Source organism: Macrobrachium nipponense, chromosome 16, assembly GCF_015104395.2.
Source record: "Macrobrachium nipponense isolate FS-2020 chromosome 16, ASM1510439v2, whole genome shotgun sequence".
Lineage (NCBI taxonomy): Eukaryota > Metazoa > Arthropoda > Malacostraca > Decapoda > Palaemonidae > Macrobrachium > Macrobrachium nipponense.
This window is the reverse complement of record NC_087209.1, coordinates 75,339,318-75,362,055: the sequence shown is the minus strand read 5'-3', so window position 1 is coordinate 75,362,055 and position 22,738 is coordinate 75,339,318. Positions and strand designations below refer to the sequence as shown.

Sequence of the window (22,738 nt, the reverse complement as noted above, 5' to 3'; positions counted from 1 at the left end):
CCTGCGTATGTGAACTCTCGAGAGAGACTGAGCGTTTCCAGCACTGTGATTAGCTTATCAACAGCCAATCAGGAGAGTCGTAAGGTACTACTGGCCTAGACATCAGATGCACGGGTGATGGGAATCTACTATAGCAACCCTCATAACTATACTCTGTTTTTTTCCATCTGTCCATCCGCCTGTGGTGTTTTCGCATGGTAACACTGCGTCCGTGGCTTTAGATAGTTACGCTGTGTGTAAGTTTTAGGTAAATAAAAGGATATCTGGGTGTACATTTGCAACTGAAAAGTGTTTTAATAATTTACTGTATGCGAATAACACCGTTAATATTCGAAATAGGATATTATTTATAGCCCGGGATGGACAGATGGAAAAAAACCGAGTATAGTCACCTTAAATGGCAGCGGCACAACAATTGTAATTTGTACTAATGAAGAGCACCACCCAGCGAATCTTGCAGAGGCCTTGAGGAACAGTGACCATTCCATATTAATGTAGATGGATTCTTGGTGAAAAGAATTGTCGATCGAAGTATTCAGAATTCAGTGATATATTCTATATAATAGGACATAAAAACGCTGTGGTATTGTATATATATCAAGACAGAAAATGGCTGTAGTTCATCTTTATACCGTCACCCGAATACATCCAGTGGTTTTGATAGCGAACATCTTGCACCGACTTATATATAAAAAAAAAAAAATTAAATGCATAAAAAAACCGCTTAAGTCTGTGTTCCCTCGACGCTTAAAACCTAACACTTCATCTTTAACTATAGACAGTTTTAAATGAACCTCTGGTCAGAGTTTTAACAGGAAATACTATTACATCTGATTTATGAGACAAATCTCATCATAAGAAAGAATAGAAGAAAAAAATGACGTTAGTGGTTGGTAGCGAGTTGCGGGTAAGAAACGCCAAAGATTTCAGGTTCTTAGAAACTGCTGTGTAAGAAAAGTGAGTTTCAGAATTGTTGTAGAGATGGTTTATGAATTATTTAACAACTTCTCTCTCCTGAACTGGAGGGCATTTTCATGCAAGTTTACTTTTTATCAAATGCTTTCCTACTTAGAAAAACATTTGGAACTTGAATGATCCTATACTCGGTTTTTTTCCATCTGTCCACCCGCCTGTGGTGTATGCGTATGGTAACACTGCGTCCCGGGGATTTAGATAATTGCATTCAGCTTACATTCAACAATAATAACAATATCCTATTTTGAATATTAACGGTGTAATTCGCATACAGTAAATTATTAAAACACTTTTCAGTTGCAAATTTACACCAAGATATATCCTTTTATTTACCTAAAACTTACACATAGCGTAACTATTTAAAGCCCGGAACGCAGTTTTACCATGCGCGACCACCACAGGCGGATGGACAGATGGAAAAAAACAGAGTATAGTTTTGCCTAATCCTTGTCATTGTCATTTGTGAATGCCACCAACTGGAGAAAATGATAATTGCCTTCTGTGTTATTGTTGTGGACAATGCATAGCCATAGGCTGTTCTTTAAGAACCGCGATATCATTCCACGCCACTTTTCTGGCTACTCTCCCTCTAGGGTTTGATGTGACCTGTCATTCACCCCAACCCTACATTATATGCCATTGAAAAGCTGTTTCTGACGGATTCTGGTTTCTTCCTACGGTACTTCGTATGATTGACTTGAGAGTTATCGAGAGAGAATTGCCACTAATAAATGAGTTGCGTGCTCTTGTGGAAAATTTCTGGCTAAGTATTTGCCAAACTCCTCTTTAGGTATAAGTGTAATGCAATGTATTATACCCCAGGTGTCATGGAATTTCGGTGTTATTACACAGTAAGGTTTTATTTATTACGGTGTGCTTTTTGTAAAAGTGAAAACACTTGGAACGGGCATATTGAGGGTTGAAATTGTGTAGTTTCTAATATATCTGCCTGTTTTAAAAATGCATATTTTAATGTAATAACTGTTGGTTATTATTACAAAAAAACACATTCTTCCAGGAACACTATTCAGATATCTTCTATAGTTCAGAATTGGTTCTCACCAAGACATTGCTCCTTGCAGGCGCATCATCGCACACGGCTGTGAGAGTGTCCTCCACCGTTCAGACAGTCTCCTCCTCCTCGTCGTCTTCGGGAAGCGCAGCTGACGCGACTGCGAAAGGGGCTGACGCCGGTGTCCTCCCACCCCAAGCAGCCGCCATTGTCGAAGCCGCCAAGAACAAGCCTCAGCCTCCGAACGTAGTCGTGGTACAAGGGACCGGCTCTGCGCCTCAGCCGAAGCAGACGGTTACCAAGAAGACGATGGTGGCGAAGAGCAACGTGGCGTCGTCGAGTGGCCTCTCGATTAACGCCCTGAGCGGGAAAACGAAGGTGAGGGAAATGGAGATTTGTTTCAGATGAAGGGTGGCCGCTCCTACATGCTGCACTTTGTATTTTTACTGTTCATACTTTTTCCCTTAAGTCTCTTCCCGCTTTCCTTTCCAGCTTCTTCAGCGTTGACATAATCCATCTAAAGGATTTCCGAGTAATGATCGACCCGTGGTGTTATGATGCGACTTATAACGACTTGATACCGGTGTTATTTTTAACTCCATTCGTTGTTTCAATGAAGTTATTCAAGCTTTAATGATTCAATGCGGTACATTGTTTGCATTACTTAAGGTTCTTTGCAGCGTGCCTTCGGCCCCTAGCTGCAACTACTTTCCTTTTACTGTACCGCCTTTCATATTCTCTTTCTCCATCTTACTTTCCACCCTCTTCTAACACTTGATTCATAGTGCAGCTGCGAGGGTTTCCTCCTTTCAAACCTTTTACTGTCAATTTCCATTTCCGTGCTGAATGACCTCATAGGTTCCTGTGCTTGGCCTTTGGCCCAAATTCTATATTCAACTCAAGAAAAACGGAGCAATCAGTAGTCCCAAAGGAGGCAGTACTGCATGTGATCCACATCTCTTCACCATAGTTCAGTCCGTTTCATGCCACAGTCCTTGGCAAGAGGCCAGCGCTGAGTGAGTTGAGGATTTTGATCAATGACCTAGTCATAATCATCAATGTCGTCGCAGGCCTTTTTATTTCACCGTTTCCTTTAATGGGGTTAGACGTGAAATGAGTGATTTCCACTCTCCCCTGACCTGTGATCTTTATGTCGTTCATCATTCGTATATATATCTTTTATTTTTCACAATTTCTTGGGTCGTCCCATAGTTGTTAGACCTACTGTTTTATTCTTCTGTTGTTCTGGACAGTTCCTTATCACTTGCGCATGTCTAGACCGTCTCTAGGTTAACTGTCAAATGTTATTTAAACACCAGCATACTATTAGTGAAGATCCTGAACGTGATTCGTTTTCATTTAAGTTCTATGCTTTTATAAAAGAACAAAAATCTGGCTTTTATTGGGATGTCCCAAAGTGTAGCGTTATTTTTTCCATGCACTGCATCTTAACATTATGTTTAGATGGAATTTCTCTCACCTTTTAGAACATAATATGGAAATCAGAATATTTTGAGTCGGTATATATCACCATAACATTATAGAATAACTGATGTGTAAAGTTCTTTGAATTGCTTTACTTATGTTTAAAATTCAGTTTTAATTTTTCTCCTTAGCTGATAAGTAAAAGAAAAGGATTTACAGGAAATTGAACAAAACGAAAGGTTTATTTTCCAAAATTGGTTGAATGTGATTGTTACAAATATGGTAGTATGTTGTCTTACTAATTATGAGATATTAAATATTACTTTGCCTTTGAGAAACATTGTTGTCCATAAAGGATTGGCTTGAGAGAATAGGGGTTTCTTCATGGAACTAGTTATTATCGTTCATTCACAGCATAGTAATTTTATTTTATCTCTTTAACACTCCAAGCTATCACTTTTTTTCAGTATCTCTTCCTAAGCTACTAAGATAAGAACATTTTACCACTTACCTTTTATTACTTGGCTGGGAATTGGTTCGGCTTGTCAACCCTGTTTTGCTTGTATTATATGTCCAGTATTTGCAGGCTCCTAAATATCATGTGTCACTATTGTATTTCCTTTATTCCTTAGCCATCCGCAGATCAATTCATGGTCATCAGCAGTCTCCAAACCATGTGTCTACAAAACTCATTTTTGTTAACATTCTCTGATCTTAAGGGTGTTAACCCGGTATTTATCCACCTTTTTGACGTGTTTAGTACAAGCTCGTTGTGGATTACCCTAGAAACATAGACAAAAGACTGTAAATATCATGAAGATAATGACCCCCAAGAAATACTAGTCCTAGTTTCGGGGTCACTATTTAGGAAAGCTCCTCATTCTCTAACTGGAGCTCCTCCTTCGTAGGGAAAAAATGCTAAACCACTGGTGACAGACTACTGTTCACATAACTAATTTTTATATTTCTCCCATTTCTCCCTGTACACAGAAAGGACATATCCCACTACATTACAGATTGGAATGTGTCTCCTTCAGTGTCAACTTCTTGATGAAATGTTTTATGATATGATATTTAGGGTTACATAAAATCAAACTTTCCCCTGTTTTGCTTCCTTTCATAAATCAGACATAATCCAGTACTCTTGTTCTCTGTTAAATCCTTTTCATATAAGCAGAGGGAATGTGCCTCACTGTACTGAAATCTGACACCTAATAAAAAGAACCATCACCCTTTTCATCTACTTAACAAACCATCTGGTTATTCACTGTGATACTCAAAAACAGTTAATGTTCTGTCTCTACCACAGTTACACGTTCAGACGATACTCTCCTCTCTCCTGGTAAAGCTGGTTCCAACCAGTAATATATAGTGCTCTTGCCACATTTACCTACACTGCATACCTTTCAGTCACCACTGTTACCCTTTCCCTTGCTTTACATCTCTGCTACACCAGATGCAAATTTGAGAAGTGAGACGCAACATTGAGAAGTGATTGCATCAGTTTGGGTAAAAATTTTCAAAAGGTAAATCGTGTGGTAGGCATAAACTGTGGCTTGTCATAACAATATTTTTTTCATGAAATTATTTTGTAGAGTTTGTCAAGTCATTCTAACTTGCCCGGTGGTTTAACTTTATTTAATTTTAGAGGTATATAACATTGATCATGTTGGTCAAATTTTATACTCAAATGCATATTTAGGATGTAAGTAGTACTGTAATAGTTGTTTTATAGCTAGATATTAAGAAAGCCAATCGATGTCAATTATTCCTTTGAACTTTAGTGCAATGAATATTTTGAACTTTTATTATCAGCATTTTGAATTCTATAATGTGTAATGCATCATAGGTATGGAAGAACTCAATGATGAGAATTTATTTTACCATTTTTCTCATAATTATTTATTCCAACAGGTGGGCGAGAAGTATGAATCAGGATTCAGCGTTTCCCACGAAGAGTTGTGTATCAACAATGGGAGAGACCTGAAGGTTCTTGTGTTAATCACAACAGCTCCTGATCACGAAAAGCACCGCACAGCTGTTCGACAAACATGGGGGCATTTTGCCATCAGGAAAGATGTGGTTATGGCATTTGTTGTTGGCAGAACCACAAATGCCAACATCCAGAGTAATATAGACAAAGAAAACGAAATTTATGGAGATATCATTCAGGCCAACTTCATCGATCACTATGCTAATTTGACCCTCAAAACCGTTTCCATGTTCGAATGGGTGAAAACCTATTGTTCGGAGTCTCATTTTGTCTTGAAGACAGATGATGATATGTTCATTAATATGCCTTTGCTGCTAACATTCATCGATTCGAAGAAAAATGACAGACGGGTTATGTATGGCCGTTTGGCAAAGGGCTGGAAACCTGTTAGAAACAAGAAGAGCAAGTACTATATTGATGTGGCCACTTACAAAAAGACCAAATACCCCGATTTCCTCACTGGTCCTGCATATCTGTTCACCAGTGATATTGTGGACGACATCTACCAAAAAGCTCTGGGGACAACTTTCTTTGTTCTCGAGGATGTGTTAGTGACTGGTATTGTTGGGGAAAGTTTGAGAATTAGAAGAGTTGGAGATTCTCGTTTTAGAAACGAAAAAATCAAATTAACAGATACATGCACACTCATGAAAACTGTGTCAATCCATATGGTAAAGTATGAAGAGCAATTTGATATATATAAGAGGACATTAGATGGGAAAGCCAAGTGTAAAACTGGATAGTTGAGTATACGTGAACTCGCCATTTTTATTTTTATTTTTTTTAGTTGGCCATATGAGCTGACTACAGTATAGTATATATTTACCAATGTGATATACTTTATATATAAATGTATATATATATGCTCAAATATGGCTCCATGTGTCTGTGATTCTCCATTTTAAGAGTTGTAATGGAAATTAAGGGAAGTTTTCATCCAAGTCTAGTCCATATATCGCATGATTGACAATAGTCTCGAGGAATCCTCGTGCACCAGTAACATAATCACATATTGTTCAGAAACTTATCATGATGAAGACCTCACACATTTGAAAGTAATCTCGGTAACATGAGCCAAAGATAAGCAGAAAATGTGAATGAAGAAGATACTTGGAAACTTATTGACTATTCCGTCTGCTCAGAAAGTTGTGATTGAATGGTGTATTGTGTATATTTTGTTAATGAGCTTCCTGTATGAGAAATACAGAGGGGCTTTTATTCTTGGAGTGCCAGAATGCTTTATAGTAAGTTAAAGATATGAAAGTTAGCAATGCTAATCATCCCTCAGTAAAAGAAGTGAGACCCTGCTATCTGTGATGTGAACTATTTTCAGTTTCTATTTTTTGTTTCCATTTTACTTGTGAAGCTGTTGCTTTGCTGGTAAATTATTGTGTTGAGATGTTCCTAGTGTGTGAGAAAGGAGTATATCTGAAATAATCGACTTCACATTTCTCTTCAGTTGTAAAAAGATTTATATTATTTCTTTATAAATAAAGGAGTTTTTGTATTCCATGAGTACACTTGCTGGTAGTTAGCATGTTGTTATAAGTTTATCATGAGATTTTGTAAGTTAAATAAGAGTGTGATAGCATGTGATTTGTAGTTGATATCATCCTTATGCCATGCAGATCATAAAGAGCTACTTTCAGTTATTGTATAGAAGTCTTCGTAGGCAGCTTTTAATGTAGCCTGCCACAAGTGTAGTCATTGTTAATGCATAAGTTATTTTTTGCAGCATAGAATGTTAAAAATCCTTTGGTATTAAAGATCTGACATCATTTCTTTGGATTGTGGAAGCAATTGAACGATGCATAGTGTTCTCTATCGTAGACTGTCCTGTTAATGTATCTGACTATTGGGGACTTTGCTCTTCATGTATATTAAATTAGAATATAACTACTGAACTGTTGTCATTTTATTTTTATTGTATTTGTGAATTCATTTAAAACTTGCTAAGGTTCTTCATTTCATATATGAAGGAACTATTATGGTATAGTTAGATTTTCAGTACATATGTAAAGTCAGGTTGTGAGTGGTATTTTAGCTGTTTACAAGCCCTCTATACGCATTGGGCAGGGAACAGTTTCTTGTGTTCTGTGCTGCAATTTTGGTACTGTAAAGTTTACCCCATAATTTTTAGTTCCATTTGCAGAAAACAACATAAGAACCAGGAATAAGGCGTTTTCCCAATCAGTGTCAATGATTTAGAAAGTACAGTGAATGGAAATCGTTTGCTCAAGTCTGTTGTATTGAGAATCTTTATGATGTACTTATTTCTTTGGAATAAAAAAAAATCTAGCCAGTTAAATAAGATATTGATGATGCATAAAACTTTCATGTATGGTTGTCAAATGCTTATGGAATACAGCACAGTACATTATTGTTGTAAAAGACTTCGTCGATCTCTCCAAAAAATATTTTGAAAGCTGATAATACAAGTATTAAGTGCCTTGTTCAAAAGGCCTAAACTTTGCTGTAGTTTTACTAAAAGTTTAATCAAAACTGAGGGGGTTAGTATTATTTGTGGAACTTGAAACTAATGTAAATTTGGACTAGCTACATACAAAAGAATGGAACTACCCATTTATCTTGTTTCCTGGAGAGGAAAAAAAAAGAAGCAATATTAGACACTTCAGAAGATTTTCATGAGAATGGTTAAAGCCCAAGCAAGTGCCTTTATTTTTTCATATTTCATGTTCATTATACACATAACATGCTCAGAATATAAATTATGTCATGAAAATAGGTTATGTAAATAAATACAAATGCATCACCATTACATCCATGCATATCCTAATTTGGAATTAATCATTAAAAGGAACGAGTAACTGGTTCATTTTCAGTCTTGCGGTGTTCGTGATTGTAACTGCTGACAAGTCTAGAACTTTGAGTCTTTAAAGAATGTCTTTGAAATCCTGTGTAGTTAAGTTTTATGTAACATTTTCCAGGATTTCTGAGGTTCATACATTTTTAGGAATAGTTTTACTGTGTAGCGGAATAAATTGCAAAATGTTGTACTGTAACATCTTTATTTTTTATGCAAACCATTGGCTGTGTGCAGATTGTGGTTGCTTTAATAAGGTATTTTATGTTGACAGGTGTGTTTTCATTTGAAAATGAATTTGTGTTGATTTGGGGGGTAGCAGAGTGCTATAAACATTACAAATTTTGCTATTTCAAATAGTATAACAGAGTAACCATGAATTTAAAAATTGCAGTATGAATAATGTTCTTTACATTTTATGATTTCTGAGTGTTGAGTATTAATGTGCTCTTTGTTTGTTTAAATAAGACAGTAAGAATTTGCCATTAAAACTCTTTTCGTTTTTTGATTGCTTCTTAGCTTAGAAATGGTCTCATGACCTTTCACTGAGACAAAAGTCTACAGTTAATAACTGAGAGAATGTGAAGTTAGTGTAGACATTCCTAAGACAAATTTTAAATAGCACAAAACATTCACTTCTTTTTATTGTAAATATATTGCATCCAGACTTCATGGCATAAATGATAGTATTCTACCTTATTTTGGCAACTCTAGTATGATTGTGTATGATCTCTTAGCCCATTTTGCTTCTGGCTGTCAGTTTTAAGCTGTAGGTGGATTTTGACATCCACTATTATTACGATCAAGCGTGTTATATCATAACAGTTTGCAATATCCTTTACATTATCTTATTGATAATTACACACATGGGATTTTATTCCTCCTTTGACAGGAGTGCAACAGTGTATGATAGGGATCTCTTGCTATGGAAAAGTTTTCCATCCTTGGAGAAATGGAATTCTGTTTGTGCAGGGAACTATAAACAGGACACTATGACCATATCATTCACAAGTTGAATTATCATTAGTGATACATACTCTAATGTGAAGCAAGGATTGGTATTGCAGGAAAGTACCTAATGTAATAACTTTCAAAATTCTTACGTTTACATAGTAAGCTTCAGCTTACGAATTGCTGTAGAAATTAGCTTAGTTGTTTGAATGCAGTTATAGTAACTTATTTCCTTAAGGTGTAATTTAAGCTAGCATTTTTAAAAGTCCTCTTTTAGATCATAATCCAAATTTCATCCATTTCATAATACATGTGGACGTTCCATGTGTGACATTTTCCATAAGATATATTCAAACTGTGATACTGTAATCTGAAATATGCTTCACTTCAGTCATCAATTTCAATTCAGATCATCTCATACATTCTGCACGTTAGTAGTAGTGACAGAAAGTGCCAGATAATTTGTGAAACAGTTTTACACTCGGAGCCAGAAAGAGGTGTACTTTTTTTATATGTATGATCTGCTCACAATAAATGAGAGGCCTGTCAGACATTGGGTGCTTTTAGGGACAGAGTATTACATACTGGTAAGATTGGGTGATCTCTGCCCCATCAGTTTATTTTGAATTTTGAGTAATATTAATACTCTTAAATTTTTAAGGGCTATTAAACATCAAATTTGTTACATCTGGAATCTTTTTGCCTTTTTAAAAGTGATTATGAAAGCTAGTTATATTTATATTGGTATGTTTGATTGATTGTGGTACAGTATACTTCAATGTTAACTTGCATTTTTGTTGAGCATGTAAAGAAATTTGAAATGCTGTCCATATCTGTTCACTATAAATTTGTAATTATTAGGTGATCTGTAATGTAGTGAAAGGGATTTTTATATAATAAATCATTGATGCAGTGTGATGTTTTGAATAAAAGGGATCTTTTTTAACACGCATATACTTAACCTGGTTTCAGGTGTAAGAAACAGTACCGCCAGTGAGTGCCCAGTCAGAGATTGGTGATTACTAAAGTCATTTAGATTATACAGTTATTAAAGGAAGCTTTTAATATTGTCTTTTGGTGTTGCAATTGGCTCAAGTGATCCAATACATCCTCAAAAAAACAATTTAACAAATGGATCCAAATATTGAAAGTTTTGTGTCGGGTTTTTAAGTAAATGTATATTTTATTGCTCAATGTCACTTACGTCTGCAGAGAAGTTGTCAGTGATTGAGAGATATTGTACGGGAACTTTGATGACCTAATGGCAGTGTTTGTGTAACATCTGTAATATTGTTCCCTTAGACTTTGCAAAAACTACAGCAATTTTAGTAAACGGTTACAAACTGTTTTTTGAGGTGCTACGACTATTTTGCATCCAGATTAGCAGCAGTATGCTGAAAGATGACAAAAACAGGTTCACGTCATACTATCTGAAGTAAATAGTAAATCAAGCAGTTCAAAATCTTTATGACTTTCCAGTTTTTGTCATCATTATATTGTTTATGAAATTTGTGATGGCAGTTTTTCATTGGTAACCTATAACGATCTCGTTCCACTCGAGCAGAATGGACTAAAAGATGTGGCTCTTGTGACTCATAATCTCAGCCTCTTACTTATAGCATTAATGGAGGTAAGTCCATTGAAAATGTATAAAATTGTGTCCTTCAAGATGCAATTTTCCATCCTTTAAAGAGTAGTGCACAGAACTGTACTGTGCTTTCATTATATATAATACCAGTTCTAATCATCCGGCGTGGGCTCAGTATTGGTAGTTGTTCCCTTGGATATCATCAGAGTCTAAATAAAACAGGATGGCTGGTCATAGTGTTGGACTCCTTTATCTTGTAGAGAAAAATTGAAGGAAAACCTTGGTAAAATTTCCCATATACTTCAGACGATGGTTATATTGAACCTGGCGAATCCGTGATGTGAGTTATGTATTGCTGATAATTTTCTTATTGACAATTTAATGTAGGCTGATCTACTCGTAGACACAATTCCATGATCAATATTTTTGTGCAACAAAAAGGCAATACTTAGATAAGAATTTTTCTGTAAAAACGAACTATAAATTCAAATCTATTATCTCATTTTCTTCCAGCACATAAAAGCTACTCAGTGCTTTTAATTGACAATGGAAACGTAGATAAAAGAATGAAGTAGAGGTTTCCTTTTAAAGGAGTAGCTTGCAAGCCACCCATTCAAGAAAAGAAGAAAATACGTATGGTAAAAACTGTGTGCTTGAAATACTGAAGCTCCAAAATAAGGAAATATTTGCTTTGAGACATTCATCACACAGCTCAAATCATTAAAAAGAAAAAAAAAATCCTTGGATTGTTAACGTGGTTTTACGAGTTAGTAAATTTGGAGCCAATTTGCAATATGCTGGAAGTTTGATCGAGGATGAGATTACGACGGCAGACCTCAAACGAGGATCTTGAATGTATGTGATAAGACTTGGCTAAGGAAAAGTTTTATCGTTTTGTACCTCCATTTGGGTCTAATCTCAACAGACATGTGATCCATGTTAAAGAAATTTGGAGAAGCCGAGTTGAAAACTGACAACAGTTAGAAATCAGTGTCATGTCAAAACCATATCTTAAGTAAACGTGGATTCACTGAATACTACAGTCATTGAGTGTAAGTGACGTTTGAAATTGTGTTTCTTCAATTAATTGTCATTGATATTGATGTTTACAAACGATAATTAATCGCAATAGCCCACATATTACTGGCCATGGATACCACGAGTAACAACAAGTAAGAATTTGAGGTATGTGAGAGAATTAGAAGGGAAAACAGACATGATACGGAGATGGTGGACCACCTCTTGACTCTTCATTGTTACCGGATAGTAATGCTTAGTGCAGTGAAAAATGCAAGCAAGTTATTCACTAACATAAAAACTTTTTGGTCACAGATATATTCATAAACATTCACTTACCACCTTTCCCAATAAAAGCCAACAGACTGAGACAACAAATATAAATATAGAATATCCTCCTGCAATAGTGCTACCTCCTCCTTGGACTACATAAGATATGAACTTGTGACACCACACTTGAAATATCAAAATACACACTTTTTATAACCCTTAACATGCAACAGAACACATAAGACGTTAAATGCTATAGAAACCCTTCAGAAATATAATCCAAAAATATCCTTGCACTGCAAATAAAACTTTCACTTCATGTACCAGACATCAAAGGAAATGAGGAAACCTATCATGCCTCCAAAGTTGCAACCGCTGTGATAAGAACACCCACAGCGTTTCCTTTTAGTGATTAACATTTAAAACCTATTAAAATCAACAGGCGGTAGAACATAGGGAACAATGAGCATGATAGTTACTTATTAAAACAAATGAAGCCGAATGGTGGAATACAGAATTCCTGCTATCGAAAGCACAGACACCGACACGTAATTTTGACACGTCTTGAAATTAGTCATCCTTGTTTGACCAGTGGGTGCTTCATAAATAGCCCACCTGACTCAGTCCTAATATATACAGACTGTAGAGAAGCAGACACTTTTTTTTTTTTTTTTTTTTTTTTTTTTTTGTCCGATTCTCCTATTTTTTTTTTCAAAATAACCCAGTAACAAAATGCCCAAATAACCAAAATTCGTAAACAGCTAAATCTTATCATTAATAATGACAAATCTCTTTGCTCAGTGCCCAGGCTAAACTACCACATAGTAGTGATCTAAAGAAACGGAGACCATCTACCTGCTATGTTATAATGCATAAAATCTCAGAAAATACTTGTAAACATATTAGTAAGAATGAACCGAAACAAAATTACAAGGAAGATATAGTGGAAACAATATTTTGCGCACAAAGTAAATTAATAATGACAACTGAGGTTACGCAGATTAAGTAACCAAATCTCCTACTTGCTTTTCAAAAGCTGATAATCTATTCCACTTATAATTTCGTATTAAATAGAATACGAAATTGAACTGGGGTTCTCGTCAGTACGAAGTTTTACACCGCTGGATAGCTATGCCACGAGACGTGAATGACTGACTTTGCTAACACAACGATGTTTTCGACAAGTAAATTGAGCCGTTTCATAGGTAAACGCCGACTGTTATTACTACACTTCCCCACAGTGTTGCCAACGCGCGGAGAAACGACCAAAAGTGAGGAGAAGATTCGAGGGGGTCATTGAATGCAGAGCTGCGGACTGCACTCCTTATGTATGCGGCGCTGTAGGTCCGCATATATATATATATATATATATATATATATATATATATATATATATATATATATATATATATATATATATATATATATATTATATATTTATTTATGCTTTTAAAACTTTTTTTTCCATTAAAAAAATGATTGAAATTATATAATATTTTCTGAAAATACTAATATGATTGAAAAATTAACCATTTTCACTAGTCTCGAGTGTTCATGCGCCAATATCAGATAGGTACGATCATACGATTGTCAAGAACCGATTTTGACAACAGCAGATAACGTAACCCAAACATGATGTCTTACAATGCATTCATTCTTTAGGTCCAGCTATCTTCAATTTGCCTTTGTAATTATATATATATATATATATATATATATATATATATATATAGTATATATATATATATATATATATATATATATATATATATATATATATATATATATATATATATAATATATATATAATGTTAGTAAAATTTGGTTAATTTGGGAATTAATCTTAGGGTGAAGACTGACTTACATTATTGTAAACTTAGTCATGTTTAATGAGTTTTTATTTATTTATTTATTTAGAAAACAACTGCAAATATGTATCAGGCAATTGCATTAGTTGAAGTGATTCAACTGATTATAACCGAATAAGTTTTGATATCAGTATGCTATGAAGTGGTGTATTATAATCGTGGATCTTCTTTATATTAATGTAGCTTATTGATAAAAAAATTACCAATTATGATGTGCTCTTTTCCAATTTTTTTTAAACTCATAGCCCCGAATAGGGCATTCGTTTGGCTTAGGATTGCCGCTTGTATACCATAAATCATGCATAATATGCTGTCCATTCTCTTGGGGAAATATATTATTTCAAAATATTCGTATCATAAAAGGGGGCATATAGACCTACATGTTTCATATCGTTTTTGTCTGTTTACAATGCTTATGGCATTGATTTTAAGCCTAGACCTATGTTATATATTAGGTTGTTTATTATTATTTAACATACAGCATGTTACCTAAAGTGATAAATGTGGCTTAAAAAAGAAAAGAAGGAATAAACTACTTATGAATATCGAAGGATTTATATAGCTTGTCAACTTACTCTGTGGGGAACGCAAAGTAATGAATGAAAAGCAACCGTTTTTAGTAAAGAAATACATTTCAGTGCAGTTTTGTTTAAACTTCGCACTTTTAGCTGAAAACTTTATGAATAAATTTACTTGCCTGATTTCACTTTGTGGCCTAATTTACGCATCAAATCATATATAACATTCAGAACTGTAAAACAGTAATTATACACACACATTATATATATATATATATATATATATATATATATATATATATATATATATATATATATATATATATATATATATATATATATCGAATGTAATAAATCAGCTTCAAGACTGAACACTGTCCGCGTGTCTCGTTCGATTCTAAATTTGACTATCATTAAAGTTACGTAATGTTTCAGAAGATATGATGCAACTGAATTTCGGTAACTTGATCAAATATTTTCAAAAGGTAATTGTTGTTTTATTTACATTCTTTTGACACTTGAAAGATCATATTTTCAAAAACATCCTCTTCTAAAATAAATAAATAAATAAATAAAGGTCTCTTGATGGTGTGTTAGACCTACGGTCTTAATGGTTCTCACCACCACGCTCCCTGAGATGACGTAGGTGCGCAGAAGAGGCTTAAAATTGGGGAGCTGTCTGGCTGACCTGTTATATCTGGCCCGTGGATTCTAAATTTGACCATCATTAAAGTTACGTAATGTTTCAGAAGATATGAAGCAACTGAATTTCGGAAAGGGGAAACTCACTCTAAAAAGGTTTACTTAGTAAACCCAACTCATATACTGGTAAAGGTACGGTTAATTAATGTGTAAGCAGGGTGACTATTTAGTCTAGTTAGTGTAGTAAAATAACATTGCTTGGCAATTAACACTACAACTCCCGGTGTGGAGCTAGTTTCTCGATGATGTGCGGACTTCGCGGCAACCCTGCCCGATTCTCAAATCTTATTGTGATTTGTGAGCCGCTGCACTGCTAGTCTGTTACACGTTTGTCGCAATTGGACGGCTTTCATGTTAATACTGTCCTTGAGACAAGGACTGGTGCCAGTACAGTATAGGGCCAGGCTGGACAGCGCAATCTAAACCGACCAACCAGCTGTTCACTCCAGACTCAAAAACGAGCGTTCGAATGTGTTCGTAATCATGAACCTAGCGAAAATTGCACACATGAGGTAAATAGCCTAATTTCACTTAGTTTTGTTTAAATATCCACTAGTATTATTATCGTACATTTATTTAAATGGTACATCTAGGGTACTTATCTGCGACGGCCTAGACTATGGCAGCTGCGGTTTTTCTTTGCAGTTTTACTTACTGAACAAGAATTTTAAGTAATATTTATTCGGACGACTGTAATTAACCCTCAGGGTCCAGTACTCAACACGGCGAAATACATTGGACGGCCCAATATATAGTGGATGATGTTCCCTTAAACGAGACTATAGAGATTATTTTGAACAAGGTTTTCCCAGATGGCAATTTTACATTTCATGGTTTTACTAGGTCTCTTTTTAAACAACTTCTAGAACTTGCGGTGCAAGATTCTATGTTTATTTTTAATCAAAAATTGTACTCTCAGGTAGATGGTGTTGCTATGGGTTCTCCATTAGGACCTCTATTTGCGAATTTTTTTGTCTTTTTTTAGAACAAAAATTTTTAGATTGTTGTCCGTCGTCTTTTAAACCATTGTTTTACAGAAGGTATGTAGATGATACCTTTGTTCTTTTTAAGTATCAGTGGCAGGCCACCCAGTTTTTAAATTTTATTAATCAGCAACACCCTAACATTAATTTTACTATGGAATTGGAGAGAGACAATTATTTACCGTTTTTAGATGTTTTAATCACGAGAGTTAATTCTGTTTTTACCACTGCCGTTTACAGAAAGAAAACTTATACAGGTCTTGCAAATAATTTCTACAGTGCTTGCCAAAACAGTTTTAAATTGAATACCATCTATACTTTAGTATATAGGGCTCTTAGATACTCGTCCAGTTGGGCCATATTTCATAAGGAGATTGAATTTTTAACTACTTTCTTTCAACAAAATTCATTTCCCAAAGATCTAGTTTTTAGAACCGTCAACAAACTTTTAACTAATTATTTTCATCCTGCCAAATCGGTTTTTAATGTTCCGAAAAAACTTATGTATGCTTCAATTCCTTATATTTTAACTCCAAATTTTCGCATAAACTGAAACAAATTATTGAAACTGAAATACCGTGCATTAATTTAAAATTGATATCAAATAATCCCAGTAAAATTGGCTCCTTGTTTGGCTTTAAGGACCGTCTGCAGCCCTTTATGAGATCCAATGTGGTCTATAAGTTTACATGCCCAGGATGTCCTGGTACTTATATTGGATCAACGAAAAGGTTGTTGCAGATGCGTTATTACAGTCACTTAGGGTTGAGTTTTAGAACGGGGCAAAGATTGAGCAGACCAGAACATTCAAATATAAAAAATCATGCTATCAATTGTAAAATTGAGGTCAAGAAGCAGCAGTTCTCCATATTAGGGTATTCTAAGGATGCAGATTATCTGACTACCTTAGAGTCATTATATATTAAAAGACTCGTTCCATCGTTAAACGGTGGCTGCTCCTCTGCTTAACTATATCTGGCATAGTCGTCTTTGGAGGTTCTTGTTTCCTTCTTTGGTCATTCTATTTTCTTTCTTTGTACCTGAAGGTTGGTGTAACAGCAGTTGTTTTTACTTTGCTTCTTTTTTTGTTCTTTTAATGTTTTTAACTGTCATTTTAAGAATCCTGTGTATTTTTAGTATTTTTAATGTTATTATTTTGTCATTTTTCAGACTGATGATGCACATAGTCATGTGCGAAACGTTTCTTAATGAATATTTTTTTAAAACATACATGTGTCTTCGGTATTCCTGAATTGATATATATATATATATATATATATATATATATATATATATATATATTATATATAATATATATATATAGAGAGGAGAGAGAGTGAGAGAGAGAGAGAGACGAGAGACGAGAGAGAGAGAGAGAGAGAGCTATATTGACATTTAAAAAAGATTGTGTATGTAGAGTAGACAGATAAGAGGACGCAGCAAATGTACATAGTAGGTTACACAAATAAGATTATCGGCAGTTATTTAATTTATCTATTCATAATATGGTCCTCCGTTTCTTTCCAGTAAGTATTCATAACATTTTCCATGTTGTTTGTAAGGTGACAGACTCCTTAATGAGTCAGTGACAGTGAGTGTTTTGACGAGCTTCCCTTGTGGAGGCGCGGGCTGTTTGACATCTTTATGCCCTGAGGTCAGCTTAACACCTGGGAGAAGAACTGGCAGAGCTGGAAATTTTTTTTGCCACGTTTAAGAATAAACTTGTTGTTTTATTGTTGTAAAATGCTAGAAAATTATGAGGGCTTTTAATAATTGCCAAAATTAATTAACAACCAATTATGTTTGTGTTGTATAACTTATGCTGCCTTCATATACCATAAAACGTTGAGTTGGAATATTTGATGTGGCAGCGCCAGCAACGGAGGAGGCCCCACCCAAATCGCCATGAAGGAGCCGATAGGGTTGTATTATTATCACACCCTTACCGTTAAGGTTTGTGGTATTATATATGAGATTTTCGAGACAGCACGACCCGGATCTAAGGACTTCCCTACTGTCGCGAAACTATGACAAGGCTGAATAAGGAGTTCATTTCCTGTAGACTAACTACCTATGCTTGGGGAGGTGGGAGAGAGAGAGAGAAAAAAAACGATAAGCATTTTTTGGAAGACGGCGATACTGCAATTTAAGCGACTGAGAGAAATCTGTTAAGAGTTGTTCATAGACGCGGTAGGATAGGCCTAGTAGGCACTTCTGTGATTTTAATGTTTCCATTGTTTTGTCATTTTAATGTTTCTATTTTTTTTTTCAAATCCAGTGTAAGGACAACGCTTATTCATAATTTTCTCTGTACATAATTCATCATTCCGCGTTGTTCTCACTCCCCCTAGGAAAGCATTCAGCGGGCTTTCCGTCAGTGTATAAAGCTTATATAACCACATATTGTGTGATTTTATATTTTGTATTTTATGTCTCTCAAGAAAACACAAATCGGGTCTCGCCGACCCACTTTACTCTCTCGCGGGTCGGTGACCACATTTCCGTCCGCATGCTGTATATTTTATATTTCCCATTGACTGTAATAAAAATCAGTACACTTCTACCTGCCTCTTTGTCAACCTCTTACAACTGGTGACCTCCCGGTTTGGACGGTGACCCAAGCGGTTTTGGCTCAGCCATTAGGGACTCACTACCGCCGCTCACCTTCAGAGATCTTTAAGGACTATACGGGGCGCCTCAGATAATCTCTGAAAGCTCCCTACAGTGGAAAAAACCAACGCCTCTAACGGACTAAAATACGGCATACCTGCCCAAGGTGGTGTTCAGTGGCGTTTTCCTCAAACGGTTTGGCCCGCCATTCACGACTCTGTCGACCGTTTTTTGTGAGAGAGGACAATGGGCGCAAACAGTACCTCGCGGGAAACCTCGCGGGAAACAGGGCCTCCCCGCCCCAGCGACGGACTCTGACACAGCGGCCGCTCAAGCTGTCAAATTGCCCCCCTTCAACGGCTGACCCGTTTTCCTGGTTTCTTCCGAGCCGAAGGGCAATTCCGGATCGCGGGGCTCACAAACAAAGTGCTGCAGGCTGACCTCGTCGCAGCGGCTCTCCCGACAGAGGTGCTCGGCCGAATATCTAACTGGCTGACCGGTCGAGCACGAATCGGACTTGTCACGCTCGACGAGAAATAAAAGAAAGGCTCTTGACAGCCTATTCCAGTGCCTAATCGCTGAAAGGGCCGCCCGCGCGCCCTCGACTTAGTCGCGAACCCCTGCGCGGCGCCGACACCCAAGATGCCTGGGACACTGTGATGGGCCTCGTCTGTCTGCCCTAAATAGGCCCCGACGGAAAAAAAAAAGGTAGAGATCAGCCTGAGCCGCGAAATATTCCTGCGGCAACTCGAGCGGACGTCCGAAAGCAGCTGACCGACGCATACTCTAGAGGACGACGAACTACTAGAAAAGGCAAAGAAGCTGACGTTGTCAAAACAATGCCGCGAAGCTCGCCGCCCCCCCCCACCCCGATCCTCCGTGTGCCTGGCCGCAGAGAGAAGAAGAAACAGACGACGACCCAACGCAAGAGATTGGCGCCGTATCCCAAGGGAAGTCCTCCCACACGCAGCGAGGTTGAAAACTCCGGTGTGCCGCTTCCACCGGAGGTTCGGGAGATTCGCCAGGAGGTGCGAAAGCCCTTGCACCTTCCAACAGTCAAAAAAACGACGACGGCAAACAAAACCAAGGCCGACCCGTGGCAACGGCCGCGTCGGAACCAACACACCGTAGGGTTCTACGTCCGCGACGCGATCTCCGGCCGGAGGATGTTGGTAGATACGGGGGGGGGGCAATGCACTCGATATTCCCGCCGTCAGGAAAAGACCGTAGCCGCGAGCCGACAAAACAAACTCCCTCGTCGCCGCAAACGGGACCCCATCCGTTCCTACGGCACGAAGGCCCCCCTCGAGATATCCATCTTGGGGCGAAACTACGTCTGGGAATTCACAATCGCGGACGTCAGGATCCCGCTACTGGGGGCAGATTTCCTGGCGCAGAATGGCCTCCTGGTGGAACGTGGGCCGCAAACGCCTCCTCGACACAAGGGGGACATGCCTTTCCCTTCCACTAGCAGCAGGCCCGGGCGCCCCTACAATTTGTACCATCGCCCCCCACAAATACGGCAACCTCCTGCAGGAGTTCCCCGAAGTCTTCAAGCCGGAACTTCGTCAGGCGGCAGGGACGCCGCCCAAGCACGGGATATTCCACCACATAGCCACCACAGGCCCCCCGCCGACACACGCGAAGTTCCGACGCTCTCCCTCCAGGCCGCCTCCAGGAGCGAAGCAGGCGTTCTCGGAGATGGAACGGATGGGGCATCTGCAAGAAAGCATCGAGCCCTTGGGCGTCGCCCCTGCACATGGTACAGAAACCTGACGGCACCTGGAGGCCCTGCGGAGACTACAGAAGACCTCAACCTCGTTACAATCCCCGACCAATACCCCTTGCCAAAACATGCAGGATTTGACAGGGGCCCTTCATGGGGCGAAGGTCTTCACAAAAATGGACCTCTTAAAATCCTATTTCCAGGTTCCAGTGCACCCCGAGGATGTCCCCAAGACTGCCATCATCACGCCTTTTGGCTCCTTCGTGTTCCATTACTCAACCTTCGGCCTGAGAATGCAGGGGCCACCTTCCAGCGCCTGATGGACAGCATCCTGGGGGACCTGCCCTTCTGCGTCTGCTACGTCGACGATATCTTGATTTTTTCCAGGTCCTTGGAGAGCACCTACATCACGTCCGAGCGGATCCTGAAGCGCCTGCAGGAAAAACGGCTGTCGTCCGTTTCGACAAATGCACCTTCGGCGCCGAGAAGGTGGACTTCCTCGGACACGAGATCTCCGCGACGGGCGTGCGCCCCATGGCCCTCGAAGGTAGGCGTGGTGCAGAAGTTCCCAACACCAACCACGGTCAGTCCCTGCAGGAGTTCATCGGAATGGTCAATTACTACGCCGATTCATCCCCTCCGCCGCCCGCACCATGTCTCCTCTAACACAGGTCCTGAAAGGGAAACCAAAGGCCCTAACGTGGGAGGCCGAACGAGAAGGCTTTTCAACGAGACGAAGAGGGCCCTCGCCAGAGCGGCGACATTATGCCACCAAGACCCTGCTGCACCTTTACGCCTCACCACCGACGCCAGCAACGTCGCCTGCGGGGCTGCCTCGAGCAGGTGGTCCAAGGGCGAGCCCCAGCCACTCGCCTTCTACAGCAAAAAACTATCAGCCGCCGAGACGAGGTACAGCACGTTCGACCAAAGCGAACTCCTGGCAGTGTACCAAGCAGTGCGACATTTCCGCTACCTCCTCGAGGGCTCCCCCTTTACGATCAGGACGGACCCACCTCCCTTTGGTACACGCCTTCACCAAGGCGGGCGACGCTTGGTCAGCGAGACAACGAGGCACCTAGCAGCCATCGCAGAGTTCGGTTGCACCATCCAGTACGTGCCTGGCGAGAAGAACCCCGTGGCAGACGCCCTATCGAGGATAGAAAATCAACGCCGTGCGTCTCGGGGTCGACTACGAGACCTCGCCCGGGAACAGGCTGCCGACCGGAGACTGCCGCATACCGCACTGCTATCACCGCCCTCAAGTGGGAAAGACGGTGCCTTTCGGACCCGCACGGCATGACGCTCCTCTGCGACATCAGCACGGGCCGCCCGCGCCCGCTGATCCCAGCCTCCCGAAGGAAAGCCGTGTTCGACGTCATACACGGACTCTCGCACCCCTCGGGCCGGACGACGGTGCGCCTCCTGACGGAGAAGTTCGTCTGGCATGGAATTCGGAAGGACTCCCTCGAGTGGGCCAGGACCTGCGTGCCTTGCCAAACTAGCAAAATCATGTCGGCACACGGAATCAGGCGTGGGGTAAATTTCCGCAGCCGAAACGAAGATTCGGCCACATCCACATAGACGTCGTTGGCCCCCACCCCCTGCCCCCGTCGGAAGGCGCCAGGTACCTCCTGACGGTAATCGATCGCTCCACCAGATGGCCCGAGGCAACGCCGATGTCGGAGGCGACCACGAAAGCATGTGCCGAAGCACTCTCAGCTGGATCAGTCGATTCGGAGTGCCAGACGAAAATCACGACAGACCGCGGACCAGTTTTCCTGTCGGTTGTTGTGACTGCCCTGGCCCGCCTAATGGGAACGTCGCTACATGCCACCACCGCCTACAACCCAGCAGCTAACGGCATGGTGGAGAGAGTCCACCGTTCGATCAAGGCTTCCCTGATGGCGCGCTGCAACCGACGAAAACTTGGAAGAGCCAACTACCGTGGGTCCTCCCTCCTCGGTCTCAGGACTGCCCCCGCGGGCAAACGGCGAAGCATCACCCGCGGAGAAGGTATACGGGGAGCCATTAACAGTCCCTGGCGAGTTCTTCCCGACCAATGCCGACGACGCTGACGTCTCCATCGCCAGGCTTCGGGAATCCGCCGGGAAGTTCACGCCCTGCGTCAAAACCTTCTCCGACAGAACCAAACGTTTCCTCCCGAAGGCCCTATCATCGTGCAAGCACGTCTTCGTCAGGGACGACGCCCGCCGCCCCGCCTCTAACGAGACCCTACCTCCGCGGTCCCTTCCGCGTCCTACTACGCACTGACAAGG

General features: G+C 39.5%; 1 protein-coding gene across 6 annotated transcripts in view; it reads left to right on the top strand.

Moving 5' to 3' along the window:
* The window catches only part of LOC135195821 (uncharacterized), a 553,178-nt gene extending 543,052 nt beyond the window's left edge, over positions 1-10,126 (top strand). For all 6 annotated transcript variants that reach the window (XM_064222313.1, XM_064222312.1, XM_064222314.1 and 3 more), the window contains 2 exons: positions 2,058-2,365; positions 5,327-10,126. In XM_064222313.1, the coding sequence (XP_064078383.1) occupies positions 2,058-2,365; positions 5,327-6,148 (1,130 nt within the window). In that variant the 3' untranslated portion in view covers positions 6,149-10,126. The remainder of the gene's footprint in view (positions 1-2,057; positions 2,366-5,326) is intronic.
* Positions 10,127-22,738: the final 12,612 nt, after the last annotated feature.